Source organism: Pongo pygmaeus, chromosome 7 (assembly GCF_028885625.2).
Source record: "Pongo pygmaeus isolate AG05252 chromosome 7, NHGRI_mPonPyg2-v2.0_pri, whole genome shotgun sequence".
NCBI classification, from domain to species: domain Eukaryota; kingdom Metazoa; phylum Chordata; class Mammalia; order Primates; family Hominidae; genus Pongo; species Pongo pygmaeus.
The window spans coordinates 17,218,649-17,236,878 of NC_072380.2; the positions used below are offsets into that span (position 1 = coordinate 17,218,649).

The 18,230-nt window shown below is 38.0% G+C and overlaps 1 protein-coding gene across 5 annotated transcripts in view; it reads left to right on the plus strand.

Moving 5' to 3' along the window:
* The window catches only part of ZDHHC2 (zinc finger DHHC-type palmitoyltransferase 2), a 721,436-nt gene that overhangs the window by 682,306 nt on the left and 20,900 nt on the right, over nucleotides 1–18,230 (plus strand). For 4 of the 5 annotated variants that reach the window (XM_063668529.1, XM_054499632.2, XM_063668528.1 and 1 more), the window contains exons 4-7: nucleotides 5,900–6,020; nucleotides 8,021–8,090; nucleotides 8,819–8,851; nucleotides 16,198–16,318. In XM_063668529.1, the coding sequence (XP_063524599.1) occupies nucleotides 5,900–6,020; nucleotides 8,021–8,090; nucleotides 8,819–8,851; nucleotides 16,198–16,318 (345 nt within the window). The remainder of the gene's footprint in view (nucleotides 1–5,899; nucleotides 6,021–8,020; nucleotides 8,091–8,818; nucleotides 8,852–16,197; nucleotides 16,319–18,230) is intronic. The other variant, XM_054499635.2, reaches the window with a different exon arrangement.

An 18,230-nucleotide genomic window follows, 5' to 3' on the forward strand; every position in this document is an offset into this window, starting at 1 on the left:
TTAAAATTATATGAATGGAATCATTATATATATGTTCTATAAGATTGTTTAATGTTGTTCAATATACTGAGGTTCTTTCCTTTGCTATACACAGCTATAGTTTATTGTTAAATGCCGGTACTATTCGATTATTTGGAGATATCATACTCCAATTTATCCATCATCCTGTTGATGGACATTTGAGTTGTGTTTAGTTTTTTTGTATTTCAAACAATGATACTGAGATTTTTCTTGTACATGTCTCCTGGCGCACATTTATAGAAATTTATACAGGTGTATGTGTGTCTGTGTGTGTGTGTGTGTGTGTGTGTGTGTAAGATAAATATTTATATACATATTATTAAACAGAAGCCCAAATTTTATTTTTCTCAAATATTTTAAAATTAGCTGGGCCAAATTGTCAGTATAAGAAGTAAAATGAATAATTAGACCCTTTAGAAGTGCTGGGGGAGATTTTTTTTTTTTTTTTTTTTCTTTTATTATTATTATTATTATTATCATCATTATCATACTTTAGGTTTTATGGTACATGTGCGCAATGTGCAGGTAAGTTACATATGTATACATGTGCCATGCTGGTGCGCTGCACCCACCAACTTGTCATCTAGCATTAGGTATATCTCCCAATGCTATCCCTCCCCCCTCCCCCCACCCCACAACAGTCCCCGAAGTGTGATGTTCCCCTTCCTGTGTCCATGTGTTCTCATTGTTCAATTCCCACCTATGAGTGAGAATATGCGGTATTTGGTTTTTTGTTCTTGCGATAGTTTACTGAGAATGATGATTTCCAATTTCATCCATGTCCCTACAAAGGACGTGAACTCATCATTTTTTATGGCTGCATAGTATTCCATGGTGTATATGTGCCACATTTTCTTAATCCAGTCTATCATTGTTGGACATTTGGGTTGGTTCCAAGTCTTTGCTATTGTGAATAATGCGGCAATAAACATACGTGTGCATGTGTCTTTATAGCAGCATGATTTATAGTCCTTTGGGTATATACCCAGTAATGGGATGGCTGGGTCGAATGGAATTTCTAGTTCTAGATCCCTGAGGAATCGCCACACTGACTTCCACAAGGGTTGAACTAGTTTACAGTCCCACCAACAGTGTAAAAGTGTTCCTATTTCTCCACATCCTCTCCAGCACCTGTTGTTTCCTGACTTTTTAATGATTGCCATTCTAAGTGGTGTGAGATGGTATCTCATTGTGGTTTTGATTTGCATTTCTCTGATGGCCAGTGATGGTGAGCATTTTTTCATGTGTTTTTTGGCTGCATAAATGTCTTCTTTTGAGAAGTGTCTGTTCATGTCCTTCGCCCACTTTTTGATGGGGTTGTTTGTTTTTTTCTTGTAAATTTGTTGGAGTTCATTGTAGATTCTGGATATTAGCCCTTTGTCAGATGAGTAGGTTGCGAAAATGTTCTCCCATTTTGTAGGTTGCCTGTTCACTCTGATGGTAGTTTCCTTTGCTGTGCAGAAGCTCTTTAGTTTAATTAGATCCCATTTGTCAATTTTGGCTTTTGTTGCCATTGCTTTTGGTGTTTTAGACATGAAGTCCTTGCCCATGCCTATGTCCTGAATGGTAATGCCTAGGTTTTCTTCTAGGGTTTTTATGGTTTTAGGTCTAACATTTAAGTCTTTAATCCATCTTGAATTGATTTTTGTATAAGGTGTAAGGAAGGGATCCAGTTTCAGCTTTCTACATATGGCTAGCCAGTTTTCCCAGCACCATTTATTAAATAGGGAATCCTTTCCCCATTTCTTGTTTTTGTCAGGTTTGTCAAAGATCAGATAGTTGTAGATACGTGGCATTATTTCTGACGGCTCTGTTCTGTTCCATTGATCTATATCTCTGTTTTGGTACCAGTACCATGCTGTTTTGGTTACTGTAGCCTTGTAGTATAGTTTGAAGTCAGGTAGTGTGATGCCTCCAGCTTTGTTCTTTTGGCTTAGGATTGACTTGGCGATGCGGGCTCTTTTTTGGTTCCATATGAACTTTAAAGTAGTTTTTTCCAATTCTGTGAAGAAAGTCATTGGTAGCTTGATGGGGATGGCATTGAATCTGTAAATTACCTTGGGAAGGATGGCCATTTTCATGATATTGATTCTTCCTACCCATGAGCATGGAATGTTCTTCCATTTGTTTGTATCCTCTTTTATTTCCTTGAGCAGTGGTTTGTAGTTCTCCTTGAAGAGGTCTTTCACATCCCTTGTAAGTTGGATTCCTAGGTATTTTATTCTCTTTGAAGCAATTGTGAATGGGAGTTCACTCATGATTTGGCTCTCTGTTTGTCTGTTATTGACGTATAAGAATGCTTGTGATTTTTGCACATTGATTTTGTATCCTGAGACTTTGCTGAAGTTGCTTATCAGCTTAAGGAGATTTTGGGCTGAGACAATGGGGTTTTCTAGATATACTATCATGTCATCTGCAAACAAGGACAATTTGACTTCCTCTTTTCCTAATTGAATACCCTTGATTTCCTTCTCCTGCCTAATTGCCCTGGCCAGAACTTCCAACACTATGTTGAATAGAAGTGGCGAGAGAGGGCATCCCTGTCTTGTGCCAGTTTTCAAAGGGAATGCTTCCAGTTTTTGCCCATTCAGTACGATATTGGCTGTGGGTTTGTCATAAATAGCTCTTATTATTTTGAGATACGTCCCATCAATTCCTAATTTATTGAGAGTTTTTAGCATGAAGGGTTGTTGAATTTTGTCAAAGGCCTTTTCTGCATCTATTGAGATAATCATGTGGTTTTTGTCTTTGGTTCTGTTTATATGCTGGATTACATTTATTGATTTGCATATATTGAACCAGCCTTGCATCCCAGGGATGAAGCCCACTTGATCATGGTGGATAAGCTTTTTGATGTGCTGCTGGATTCTGTTTGCCAGTATCTTATTGAGGATTTTTGCATCAATGTTCATCAAGGATATTGGTCTAAAATTCTCTTTTTTTGTTGTGTCTCTGCCAGGCTTTGGTATCAGGATGACGCTGGCCTCATAAAATGAGTTAGGGAGGATTCCCTCTTTTTCTATTGATTGGAATAGTTTCAGAAGGAATGGTACCAGCTCCTCCTTGTACCTCTGGTAGAATTCGGCTGTGAACCCATCTGGTCCTGGACTTTTTTTGGTTGGTAAGCTATTGATTATTGCCACAATTTCAGCTCCTGTTATTGGTCTATTCAGAGATTCAACTTCTTCCTGGTTTAGTCTTGGGAGGGTGTATGTGTTGAGGAATTTATCCATTTCCTCTAGATTTTCTAGTTTATTTGCATAGAGGTGTTTGTAATATTCTCTGATGGTAGTTTGTATTTCTGTGGGATCGGTGGTGATATCCCCTTTATCATTTTTTATTGCATCTATTTGATTCTTCTCTCTTTTTTTCTTTATTAATCTTGCTAGCGGTCTATCAATTTTGTTGATCCTTTCAAAAAACCAGCTCCTGGATTCATTGATTTTTTGAAGGGTTTTTTGTGTCTCTATTTCCTTCAGTTCTGCTCTGATTTTAGTTATTTCTTGCCTTCTGCTAGCTTTTGAATGTGTTTGCTCTTCCTTTTCTAGTTCTTTTAATTGTGGTGTTAGGGTGTCAATTTTGGATCTTTCCTGCTTTCTCTTGTGGGCATTTAGTGCTATAAATTTCCCTCTACACACTGCTTTGAATGCGTCCCAGAGATTCTGGTATGTTGTGTCTTGGTTCTCGTTGGTTTCAAAGAACATCTTTATTTCTGCCTTCATTTCGTGATGTACCCAGTAGTCATTCAGGAGCAGGTTGTTCAGTTTCCACGTAGTTGAGTGGTTTTGAGTGAGATTCTTAATCCTCAGTTCTAGCTTGATTGCACTGTGATCTGAGAGACAGTTTGTTACAATTTCTGTTCTTTTACATTTATTGAGGAGAGCTTTACTTCCAAGTATATGGTCAATTTTGGAATAGGTGTGGTGTGGTGCTGAAAAAAATGTATATTCTGTTGATTTGGGGTGGAGAGTTCTGTAGATGTCTATTAGGTCCACTTGGTGCAGAGCTGAGTTCAATTCCTGGGTATCCTTGTTGACTTTCTGTCTCGTTGATCTGTCTAATGTTGACAGTGGTGTGTTAAAGTCTCCCATTATTAATGTGTGGGAGTCTAAGTCTCTTTGTAGGTCACTCAGGACTTGCTTTATGAATCTGGGTGCTCCTGTATTGGGTGCATATATATTTAGGATAGTTAGCTCTTCTTGTTGAATTAATCCCTTTACCATTATGTAATGGCCTTCTTTGTCTCTTTTGATCTTTGTTGGTTTAAAGTCTGTTTTATCAGAGACTAGGATTGCAACCCCTGCCTTTTTTTGTTTTCCATTTGCTTGGTAGATCTTCCTCCATCCTTTTATTTTGAGCCTATGTGTGTCTCTGCACGTGAGATGGGTTTCCTGAATACAGCACACTGATGGGTCTTGAGTCTTTATCCAATTTGCCAGTCTGTGTCTTTTAATTGGAGCATTTAGTCCATTTACATTTAAAGTTAATATTGTTATGTGTGAATCTGATCCTGCCATTATGATGTTAGCTGGATATTTTTCTCGTTAGTTGATGCAGTCTCTTCCTAGTCTCGATGGTCTTTACATTTCGGTATGATTTTGCAGTGGCTGGTACCGGTTGTGCCTTTCCATGTTTAGCGCTTCCTTCAGGAGCTCTTTTAGGGCAGGCCTGGTGGTGACAAAATCTCTCAGCATTTGCTTGTCTGTAAAGTATTTTATTTCTCCTTCACTTATGAAGCTTAGTTTGGCAGGATATGAAATTCTGGGTTGAAAATTCTTTTCTTTAAGAATGTTGAATATTGGCCCCCACTCTCTTCTGGCTTGTAGGGTTTCTGCCGAGAGATCTGCTGTTAGTCTGATGGGCTTCCCTTTGATGGTAACCCGACCTTTCTCTCTGGCTGCCCTTAACATTTTTTCCTTCATTTCAACTTTGGTGAATCTGACAATGATGTGTCTTGGAGTTGCTCTTCTCGAGGAGTATCTTTGTGGCGTTCTCTGTATTTCCTGAATCTGAATGTTGGCCTGCCTTGCTAGATTGGGGAAGTTCTCCTGGATAATATCCTGCAGAGTGTTTTCCAACTTGTTTCCATTCTCCCCGTCACTTTCAGGTACACCAATCAGACGTAGATTTGGTCTTTTCACATAGTCCCACATTTCTTGGAGGCTTTGCTCGTTTCTTTTTATTCTTTTTTCTCTAAACTTCCCTTCTCGCTTCATTTCATTCATTTCATCTTCCAGGGCTGATACCCTTTCTTCCATTTGATCGCATCGGCTCCTGAGGCTTCTGCATTCTTCACGTAGTTCTCGAGCCTTGGTTTTCAGCTCCATCAGCTCCTTTAAGCACTTCTCTGTATTGGTTATTCTAGTTATACATTCTTCTAAATTTTTTTCAAAGTTTTCAACTTCTTTGCCTTTGGTTTGAATATCCTCCAGGATTATCCCTAAGTTAAAACTCACTTAGATAAGAAAATATGCTTAATGGATTTTCTACATTTGTTCTTAATGATCTAAACGAAAAATTTATTCATTGAGTTATATTTATTCATTGGGCCATCTTATCTATCAACATAACACATTTTTTTGGAACTCTACGGTTTATAAGCATTTTTATGTACTCTGTTCCTTTTGAGTTACACAAAAACCAGAGGAAGTAGGTATAGTTGTATTATGATGATGATGATTATACCCCTTTTTCTAGATGCACAAATGAATGACCTGTGAGGTGAACAGACTTGCCCAGATTTCAAACTCTATCGTCTCTTTGAATGTACAATATACCATTAATATTTTACAAATACCCTTTTCTGGGTATGGTAGAGAAGACCAGTATGTTATAATTTCTTTGAAAATACTGATTAAGATTTAAATGTATTCCACAGTTCCATCTCTCTTATGCGGAGAAAGACTTGTTGGAGAGAGAGTCAAGAGGAGAAGCCCATCAGGAAGTTCTTAGGCGAGCAGCCAAGGACCTTCCCATCTATACCAGGACCATGTCTGGAGGTAAATGTCAGTAATGAGTGCTTTACAATGGTATGCAAATAACATCATTAAGGTGACTGTAAGAAAGTGTGTTTATGTACTTGAAATGGTAAAACACTCATTTCAGAATACTGTGTTATTTCTTGGATTGCTGTTAAATCTTTCCTGTATGATTCCATAAAACAGAATGGAAACATGAATAACACTGCGGCAAAAAGATCTCAAGGAAATCAGAACTGACTTTCATCCTGTTCTGCCTACTTAGTTATGACTCAGTGAAGATGTGAGAACTGCTCAAATCTTGATTTATAGTAGTACTCATGTTTAAGGTTTTAACTGTAGATTTTCCTATTCATATTTAATTTAAGGCAGCAGTATCTGTAATGAATATAAAATGAATACTTTTACATGTATTTTTTCATAAATTTAGAGCAGTCATATAGGTGATGTAAAATTTCATTTAGGTGTTGGTATAATTTTTTATCTATATTTAAAATTTTCTTACAAATGCAATAAATTAACAAATCTCTTACTTGGGACATATTTTAAGGTAATTTGACAACTATCCAGCTAAACAGTTGTCTTAAAACTGATGTACATGGACTAGTGATGCTTACCCACCAAGACTTGCCCAGAACTTCTGTGACTTCAGAGCTGTGCTGTCCATTATGGTAGCTGCTAGCCCCATGTGACTGTTGAGCAGTTGAAGTATGGCCAGTTCAAACTGAGATGTGCTCTAAGTATAAAATACACACGGTTTCAAAGACTTAGTATGAAAAATATATATAAAATATCTCATTAATGGACAGACACAGTGGCTTTTGCCTATAATCCCAGCAACTTGGGAGCCTGAGGTGGAGGATTGCTTGAGCCCTGGAGTTAGAAGTTGCAGTGAGCTGTGATTGCACCACTGCATTGCTGCCTGGGTGACAGAGTGAGACCCTGTCTCTAAAAAATAAAATAAATCAAAAATGTTTAAAAAAAAAAACAGGAAAAACTCGTTAAGATTTGTGACTCTGTGTGGTGACTCATACACGTGTAATCTCAGCACTTTGGGAGGCCGAGGCAGGTGGATCACCTGAGGTCAGGAGTTCGAGACCAGCGTGGCCAACATGGTGAGACCCCATCTCTACTAAAAATACAAAAAAATTAGCTTGGGCCTGGTGGTGCACGCCTGTAGTCCCAGCTACTCAGCTCAGGAGGCTGAGGTGGGAGAATTGCTTGAACCCAGGAGGCAGAGGCTACAGTGAGCTGAGATGACACCACTGCACTCCAGTCTAGGTGACAGTGAGATTTCATCTCAGAAAAAAAATTAAAAAAAAAAGGTTTTTATATTACTTATATTTGTTTCTGACTCACTGTAGAATCATAATTGAATCTAACTATAAGTCTCACACATAATTTTTATCCTTTTGGTTTTCACTGGTTCTTGATCATCAAGTGGCAATTTCCCGGTTAATATTGTGACCTTGGTTTTATCCTACAAAGACAGAGATGTGCTTATACATGTTTAGGTATTTTTACCCTGTAAGTCTAAACAAATACTGCAGAAATTTAAGCCCCCTAGAAATAAAGTATTGCTGAGTTTCCAAAGCTAGTTAGTGACAGTAAAAGGTGCAAAAACCTGGTGTCCTTATTCCTAGTTCAGTTTAAAACTTTTTTTGATAAATAACAGGATACAGGAAATAAATTGGTTTAATTGAGGGAGACATTCTATTTATTTTGATTAACGTGGACATATTTGTACCCTTTGTGAGCCTTATTATAACTACTGACAATTGAAAAAGCATCAGAAAAATTTCCTTAGGAGATTCTCTGTTCTGGTTAAACCTCCAGAGAACTGTGGCTGTAGGCAAGTCATTCCATTTTTGTATTTAAACAGCATCAAATATCTTATTTTTTGCCAAATTTAAATTTTATATGCTTTTTAAAATTTAAATTTGGAGAGATGATAAAAGCCATTTAATTGTATATTCCATTCAGTGTTAACTCTAAGACTAAGTGGAGCTTTTTGTCCCTAGCCATCCGATACTGTGACAGATGCCAACTTATAAAACCAGATCGCTGCCATCACTGCTCCGTCTGTGATAAGTAAGAGAACCTTTAACTTCTAAAATATCTACATGCTGGTGGTCTTTTTCTTCATTATGTTTCTTTTCTCACTGTTTTCCTGATTATCTTCTCCATGTTCTCACTTCTCAGCCCTTGATTTAGGAAATGCAGTTGGTATAACCCACTGGCATTCATACCAGTGAGGCCTAAGGCTACAGTCAAGTGTCAGTTTGCCCCCAGATTCACGGTGCCCTGAAGTATGTGATTTTTAGCAGTTCTGGCTTGGCTAGTTCAATTTAGGAAATACTTCTATGAGTGTTTTCCATTTTTATAAAGATAACTCAGTTGACTTCATGACAGTCAGACATTGTTATATATTTAATATACTCCAAGGACAGTATGACTTGGCACAAGGATTGATATTGAAGGGAAGTTTTATCCAGACTTTCTGTAAATCCGTTGCAGTTTTATTCTTTCTTTAGCATAAGATAGTTGTATATTAATACATTATATTGTTTTTAGGAAATGAGTTGCTTTGCATCTTAAGCGTGTATATTTTGAACTCAAGTTATATTATTATAAGAATTGGCTATAGTGTTTGTTTTAGATGAGAACTTCTGCTATTAACCAATTTTTAGATAAGTAAATAATTTTGCAATATTTTACTTGCCGCAGCTCTTTGAACTAACCATAATTTATATTTTTATAATTTAATATGATTAAAATTTCATGGGGTATTGGGTTTTGTGTTTTGCTTTGTTTTTTAGGTGTATTTTGAAGATGGATCATCATTGTCCATGGTGAGTTGGCTGTATATTTAAACAAGTTTGTGTCCCTTGTAAATGTTAATAAATTGAATCACTTATCCATGTAAATCTTTTCACAAATGAATTATTACTTAAGTTGACATAGCAGGAACTTTTAGATTTAGTTTCTAATATTTGTTTAACTTAAAAGAGACTTTATTTAGGGGAGTTTCCATGAAATACTTTTAAAACCAGTAGGTTAACAATCTAAAAGTTAATATCGCATGTTAGCTCAGAACAAAGGATTTTCTTTGTATGCATGTGCATAAACAGAGATTCCAGAATACTTCACAGAAATATACACAAAGATGTACAAGTAAATTATACATAGTACCTCACTGGAAGCTTTTTATAGAGAATTAAGTCATCGAAAGCTTTTTAACAATTCATTTTACACAGAATTTGACATTAAGGAGTAGAATAGCAACTACACAGATATACAAATGTACACATAAATTTAAACAAGATTTTCCACATAGAATACATTAATATTTGCTAATATTTCTCAGTCACGAAATTAGGTAATTCAATAGAGGATTATTTGAAAGATCTGATTAGTAAGGTTAATTTTCCTTCCTTTTCCTATAATTTTTCATCCCAGTGTACATATATCTCTGACAGTCATGCCCAGGTTGCTGGCCAGGTTGGATTTGGGCGTGAGTAATACTTATTCTTCAAGCCTTCTTTCAGGGATGGCTCTACAGAAAGGTAGACATGCCCACAAGTCCTCAGTAGATGTAGGGTGAAGTATATGTAGGGAACAGTTCTCTTAGCAGCAGGAAAGATTCCCAGGGGAATGTAGGATTATGGTATCCTCTCTCTTTTACCAGTATACCTCTCTCTTTTCTCCACCTCGATTTTCTCCTTTAAAGCGTTCAGGCTAGTCAACCCATATAAGAATGGCACTCTTCTTAAAGGTCTCAATAAATAACGCCCGCTTCATACTAATTGATACTTGCATTCATTCTTTCCCCCCTGCCCCCAGTTTTCTTTTCTGTTTTTTTTTTCAACAAGTGCTCCCCCTCCCCCAGTGTCTTTAATTAGTCATCGTCTTCTTCTTCTTCTTCCTCTTCCTCTTCTTCTCCTTCTTCTTTCTTCTTCTTCCTCTTCCTCTTCCTCTTCTTCCTCTTCCTCCTCCTCCTTCTTCTCCTCCTCCTCCTCCTTCTCCTCCTTCTTCTCCTCCTCCTCCTCCTCCTCCTCCTCCTCCTCCTCCTCCTCCTCCTCCTCCTTCTTCTTTCTTCTTCTTCTTTCTTCTTCTCCTCCTCCTCCTCCTCCTTCTCCTCCTCCTCCTCCTTCTCCTCCTTCTCCTCCTCCTCCTTCTCCTCCTTCTCCTCCTTCTCCTCCTCCTCCTTCTCCTCCTCCTTCTTCTCCTCCTCCTCCTTTCTTCTTTCTTCTTCTCCTCCTTCTCCTTTCTCCTTTCTCCTTTTTCCTTCTTCTTCCTTCTTCCTTCTTCTTTCTTCTTTTTTTTTTTTTTTTTTGATACAGAGTCTTGCTCTGTCACCCAGGCTGGAGTGCAGTAGTGTGATCTCAGCTCAGTGCAACCTCCACCTCCCGGGTTCAAGCGATTCTCCTGCCTCAGCCTCCTGAGTAGCCAGACTACAGGTGCCCGCTACCTCACCTGGCTAATTTTTGTATTTTTAGTAGAGTCGGTTTCACCATATTGGCCAGGCTGGTCTCCAACTCTTGACCTTGTGATCTGCCCGCCTTGGCCTCCCAAAGTGCTGGGATTACAGGCGCGAGCCACCATGCCTGGCCAGTGTCTTCTTAATTCTCCTTACATTCATTTGTTGACTTCGCCTGCAGCTGCTGTCAGTGCCCCACCTGTATCCCCATGACCCACCTGTTGAATTCATGGCATCTGTGGTAAACAGCTCCCGTACCTGCTGGCAGCTCCCCATTCAGGCACCTGTGTTTCTTTTCTTCTCTACCTGAGGGGTCTCTTCTACCTGGGTAGTTTTGTTCAGCTCACAAGCCAGGCAGTCCAGAAGTGCCAAGGCATTCATACTTCCAGGGGCAACTCTCAACCAGTGACAGCCTGGCCAGTAAAAAATGCTTTATCCTTCCTGTCTCAAATGAACTGCATCCAGGTTCTTTTCTCAGAGTCTGCTTTGGGGTAAACCCATGTTAAGCACCCTCCTTTCTGGATAACTGTATACTCCAGATATATTCAGCGAGTGGTAGTCATCATACACATAGTGTTGATTTTGATTTGTCTGACCTTAATAAGGGATTGTGATGACAAAGAATAGAGACGTGGAAAAAAATCAGGTCAGTACATACCTATAAAGCTTCCCATGCCCTTGCTGTACTCACAAAATTACAAAAAGAGAAAATAATAATTTACCATTATAGTAATCTTGCTAAGTCAACAGTTAATTTGGCCTCATGAGAAACTTACAGTCTGATAGCCTTTCCAGTTTTCACAGATTCTGTTAAATAAGTGAAGGAGAACAACAGAAATGAGACCCTAGAATTTCTAAAAATAGGTTCAGTGGCATGCCTACACACCACCTGCTGTTGCTCCACCCTTAGGTGGCAATGTGGGAAGGTGAATGAACTGACTGCGGTACCTTTTAACCTGTGTCGTTGTTCACTTCGCCATCACTTCCCTTGCTGTGCTGCATCCACTGTCTCTGCCACTGTCCTAGCTCTGGGTGCTCCCTTGCAGAAAGCAGCAGCCATGTTGACTTGTGAAGGATTTGATGCCAAGGGCCTAATACTCACTTGGTGCCAGCTGAATGGAGCAGCCATTGTATTTAATTTTTTAATTTCAAATTAACATTTTAAATTAAAAAGTCTATAGCTAATAACATGCTTTTGGTTCCAAATTCAAAAATAAAACAGGTGGTCATGTTCTCCCAGTCCCTCTCCCCACCTTCTTCCACTACACACAGAGAACCAGGGTTGTTAATGTCAAGGCACTTTTCAGACCTCAGTGTATGTGTGCGTAGCCTATAAACCCACTCGTTATTTATTTATTTATTTATTTTTAGTACAAGTGACTACACTGTTGACTGAATCTGTTTCTTTTTATTTTCTTCACTTAATATATCTTGGAAATGTTTCCATATGAATATATAAAAAATCTTTTTCTACAGGCTTTGTGTGAATGTATTCGTCTAATGGCAGTCACTTATAGGACTTTTAGGATGTTTTCAGACCCAGGGGCAGCCTTTTAGCTCTCTTTTTTTTTTTTTTTTTTTTTTGAGACGGAGTCTCGCTCTGTCACCCAGGCTAGAGTGCAGTGGTGCGATCTTGGCTCACTGCAGGCTCCGCCTCCTGGGTTCATGCCATGCTCCTTCCTCAGCCTCCCAAGTAGCTGGGACTACAGGCGCCCACCACTATACCTCGCAGGTTTTTTTTTTTTTTTTCTGTAATTTTGGGTTTCACTGTGTTAGCCAGGATGGTCTTGATCTCCTGACCTCGTGATCCGCCTGCCTCAGCCTCCCAAAGTGGTGGGATTACAGGTGTGAGCCAACGTGCCCGGCTAGCGCAGCTTTTTTATACAGGTATTTTAAACAGGTCTTTTGAACCTTAATATCTGTCAGCTTTGAACATTTGAAACATTGGATCAACAGTACCTCTCTGTTTGTCAATGATTTCTCAATCTCTGCTCTGGCCACTTAAGATTACCCACCAGAATTCTGGGGATCAATCTCATACTTGTGTTTTGACTAAAACAGATGCTGTAGTATTTGCTTTGTTGGATTTTCTGTCAAAGTATTTTTTTCCTTTAGTATAAAATTTTAGTTAATTATTTCATATTAATAATACTTTCGCATGCTTGCCAAAGGTTAAGTAACACAAATAAAAACAAATTATTTGAGCTTCAATTTATTGAGTGCCAGTTATGTTCTAGAGGCCATACATATAATCTGTAATACTTCTAACAGCGACAGAAAGTAGTAGAAATTATTTGTCTCATTTTATTTTATCTTATTTTTTTGAGACAGAGTCGCCTAGGCTGGAGTGCAGTGGCATGATCTTGGCTCACTACAACCTCCGCCTCCTGGGTATTTGTCTCATTTTACAGGGGAAAAAAATGAGGCTCAGGAAAGAGAAAGAGTGGGCTCAAAGTCACATAGGAAATTTTTTTTTACTTCAAAGGCCACACTCCTTCCAATGTATTATGTTCTTTTTCCAATTTAAAGTCAGAAAGCAATTGCCCAGAAACAGGGCCAACAGCTGTGTTTTACACTGAACTTAAACAACATAAGAAGGGTATTTACCTAGAACGTGTTTTGTTTCTCCATATGAAATCATTCCTTTTCTAGATGGAGAAGTAGATTCAGAATATGTCTTCTTCGTTTTCAAATTGAGTCTATAAAGCAATAGGCAGTTAAAATGTCTAGTCAAAAGCTGTCTGTTGTGAAGACAGTAAGGTATTATCCAAAATAAATGTCACTATATTTCTTCTAGTTATATATATATATATATACACACACACATACACACACACATACACACACACATACTCTATATATATACATATTAAACTCTAAAATATATGGTCTTTATTTACTGACCTCCTGTGTCCCTAGCTCTAACATGGCAAATTTTACCATCCTCTTAAGCAAAGCTAAATTAGTTGTTACAAAATCTGTGATCAAAATCATTTTATAAAAATACTCTTTATTTTTTATTATATAAGCAAAAGCTGCTGCTTATATTCCTTCAGGAAGAGAAACAATAACAATCTTTTCTGTCCCTTGCAATTTCTTCCTAGTCCACAAGTCATTATTTACACTCATGTTTTCTGAAGTCTTTTTTTTTTTTTTTTTTTTTCGAGATGGAATTTCACTGTCACCCAGGCTGGAGTGCAGTGGTGAAATCTTGGCTCACTGCAACCTCTGCCTCCTGGGTTCAAGCTGTTCTTCTGCCACAGCCTCCCAAGTAGCTGAGATTACAGACGTGCACCACCATGCCCAGCTAATTTTTGTATTTTTATTTTACTTTATTAATTAATTTTTGAGATGGAATTTTGCTCTTGTCACCCAGGCTGGAGTGCAGTGGTGCAATCTCAGCCTCCTGGGTTCACGCGCTTCTCCTGCCTCTGCCTCCCTAGTAGCTGGAACTACAGGCATGTGCCACCATGCCCGGCTAATTTTTTGTATGTTTAGTAGAGACGGGGTTTCACCAAGACTATGCCCAGCTGGTCTTGAACTGCTGACCTCAGGCGATCTGCCTGCCTCAGCCTCCTAAAGTGCTGGGATTACAGGCGTCAGCCACCGCGCCCAGCCATGCTCACCAAAGTTTTAAAGCACCCAGCCCCTTGAAACCAACATAGGTAAGCAATGGGAATATCCTCTATCCTTTTGAGACAGAATACAGTTAGATTAGGCCAATTGTTCCCAATATTATTTCCTGCCATGATTCCATTCAAACACCATAAAAGGCAACCTCACCAACAGGCTTGCATCGCCCCACTGGAACCTCTAGAGATGCAGATGTAACTGTTTCCATACAGTGTGCACCCACAATTTGTGGCTTCTTTTTTTTCTCTTTTTTTTTTTGAGAGGGAGTCTCCCTTTGTTGCCAGGCTGGAGTGCAGTGGCGCAATCTCGGCTCATTGCACCCTCCACCTCCCGGGTTCAAGCGATTGTCCTGCCTCGGCCTCCGGAGTAGCTGGGACTACAGGCGTGTACCACCACGCCCAGCTAATTTTTGTATTTTTAGTAGAGACAGGGTTTCACCATGTTGGCCAGGATGGTCTTGATCTCTTGACCTTGTGATCCGCCTGCCTCGGCCTCCCAAAGTGCTGGGATTACAGGCGTGAGCCACCGCGCCCAGCCAACTTGTGGCTTCTTTATAAATTATTTGCCCATATGTAAGACCTTTAAGTTTAAAAATTACTAAATCTAATGCTCTTCCCTTTACCTTATATTTTTTGAGGGAGATGATGTAAACATTTTTTTCACATGAACATGGTTTCATTTTTACAAGTCTAGAAAGAAAAGTGTTTCATCTTCGTAGCTAAGTCGATGGAGAGTGAGATGATTTTTACCTATGTTAGAACGGGAACAAGGACATTTGAGAAAAGGAAACAATATATGTATGTTCTATGCAATAGGCTGAATACTAGAAAAGGAAACCTGTATGTTCTATTTAATAGGTTCATTATACCGGTTAACCAAGAAGTTACTCAACCCATGAAGATATTAGCCAATTCCACATGGCTGATGTATCACATTGACACAAGGTCATCCAGTAGTGCCCTTGTCTTTATGAAAAGGAAATCAAAAACTTTGATAGAGAGTGAGCCTATAAGCCTATAAGTGGGAGCTAAATGATGAGAACACATGGACACAGAGGAGGGAACAACACACACTGGGGCCTTTTGGAGGGAGGAGGGTGGGAGGAGGAAGAGGGCTAAGCAAAACAACTAATGGATACTAGGCTTAATACCTGGGTGATGAAATAATCTGTACAACAGACCCCCACGACTTGCGTTTACCTAGCTAACAAACCTGCACTTTTATCCCAAAAATTAAAGTAAAATAAAATATAAATAAATAATTTTTTAATAAAGGAAAATCTTAACAAAAAGAAAGTGAGCCTATAAAAATGAATTGTATTTGTGCTTATGTTTATTGATACAACAGTTTGAGTTGTCCCCCCTCAGATAACGACTTTGGAGTGAGAACTGAGATTTATAAATTTCCATATTTGGAATTATAGCATATTTAGAGCCGACTTTTGGAAATGACCTCAGAGTGTTTAACTTACAGATAAAGAAAATGAAATTCTAATCGATGATTTCACTTCCTCAGGGCCGCATCATTACTTAGTGTCAAATGGGCCTTCTGACCCGGCTGTCTAACTCCCAGGCCTACTTCTTTTCTTAAAGCTCCCATTTAATATGCTTTGACAGTCCGCTTGCTTCAGTGATGGCATGCAAAGAGTAATGTGTGAAGATATTCCATCTAATTTGGGAATACTTGAAAAATTGTAACTTAATTAATCATAGTTGGAAATCAAACCCAAAGATGGCATAGAGGAAGGGTTTAGTAAATTCACCTAAGCTGCCTGGCCTCATACGGTTTCTCGCAGGCTCTGTGTTTTGAGAGATGTGCATACTTGCGTAATTTGACATGACATGCAGTTATATTGTTTGTGATTGACTAAAGCAATATTAAATATCATATTTTAAAAATAGAAGCAGATTTCTTTTTAGTGAAATGGATTTTTAAATGATTGTATGCATAAAGAAATCTTATGAGTTATATTTAAAGAAATGCCAATAAATTAAAAGTGAGAGGAAGCTAAACACTTGCTTGAGCATATGCACACGTAGGTTGAAGATGTAAAACTCACTGGAAATGTTTTTGTTTTGTTAACAGGGTGAACAATTGTGTTGGATTTTCAAATTATAAGTTCTTTCTCCTTTTCTTGGCTTATTCTCTGCTCTACTGCCTTTTTATTGCGGCAACAGATTTACAGTATTTTATCAAATTTTGGACAGTAAGTCATTAACTTGGTAACTGTTTTTTTAGTATACAATAATAGATAATATAGGCTTTTCAGAACAGAATTATTTCAGACACTGATTCTATAGACTAGAGCTCATTGACATGCAGTCAGTCCTCATTATTCGCAGATTCTTTATTTGTTAATTCACTAAAATGTAATTGTAACCCCCACATCAATACTGACAGCTTTCGTCGTCTGCAGACATGTGCAGAGTGGCAAAAACATTGAGTTGCCCCCATGCCCATTCCCAGTTGAGGTTGAACAAGATGACGCTTTTGCCTTCTTGCTTCAGCTCTCATACTGTAAACAAGTGTGCTTTCCACAGTCTATTTAGTGCCATGCTTTTTTCCATTTTTGTGCTTTTTGTTGGTGATTTTGCTGTCAAAAAAAGGTCTTCAAGTGTAGTGCTGAAGTGTGGTCCAATGTTTCTAAACAAAAGAAAACCGATGTGTGTTATGGAGAAAATACATGTATTAGATAAGCTTAATTCAGGCATGAGTTATAGTGCTGTTAGCTATGAGTTCTATATTAATAAATCAATAATATATATTAAATAAGGTGCATTTAAGCAGAAACACACATAAAACAAGGTTAACACATTGATCAGTTGTCGAAGATGTTGTGACCAGAAGTTCATAGAAACCTAACCCTGTATCTTCCATAGGAGCAGTTTTTCAGTATTCACAAGTTCAGTGTTTGTGGAAACTTTATAAAACATAAGTACTGCGAATAACGAGAATTGATGACTATATAAGATTTTTTTCAGGATTTAAAAATAGAAGTATTTTCTTTATGTTTAAGAAGATTATTTTTTAAACTATTATGCCTATAATGTCCTTATGCCTGTAATATCCTGAGTTTTTATTCAGTATTTCTTGATTACACTTTATACACTATATATTTTAAATGTAGGCAAAAAGAAATTAAAATTGAGGATTTAAAATATCCAGAGGTCCTCCTTGTGAACACCAAATGACAGTAAAAAAGCAATTTATCTGCTGCCAGTATTGATTTATTATTTTCATTAAATTATCTTTATTATGGTAAGAATTTCTAAATTGCTAGATCACTTACGTGAGATTTGAACAAAATTTAATACCAAAGAATTATTGAATGCCTACTATGTGCCAGTTCTATTGCTAAGCATAGAAAGACATGAGTGAAGAGACCTGCTGCTAGCATTCAAGGATTCTTTCAGTGTCCAGCTTGAAAAATGATCCCTAATGAATGTCTGGGAGAGCATTACCTCACTGCTTCTCCTTCCTGTGGATGATTTTAGTTTCAAACCACAAATATATTTGAAAAGGAATGACCAGAATTTTCACTGTTTGTCAAAAAAACCTGCTGCTGTCAAAAACTGTCAGTGAGGTCTTGTGACCTGTGTCAATCAGTCAGGTACTACAGGAAATTGAAATCTGAGGACCATTTATCAGAAGAGCCACCTCTTGGCAGCCATGGTGCTTCATTATGTGTCCATAGCCCCAAGCCCTCCATTCTAGAGCCATTCCAGGTCTCTTTGGATTTATAAACAATGAGAGAATAAGAGTCTAACTGGTTTTCTTTGAGATGGACTCTTTCAGCCCATGGATATTAAGATTTATTTTAGACAGGTGTTATGCACTGGTGTTGATCTTTTCTGTGGTGCTATTATTTAAGATAGCTTGAAGCATTATTGTGAATGTGTTGTTATATGTATTCATTTAGTTGATGCTGTTATTTGTAGTAATGTAAAACATCAATAAGGATAGTAGCCAAATTGTGCCAGTTAGCCTTCATTTTCTGGCATTATAATGAAACTATTTAGACATTTGTGATTCTGTAGTATGTTAACAAAACATACTCCGTTAATAAATTTAAAACTACATTTTATAGTTCCATTTATCTTGCTTCATAGTATTGCAGT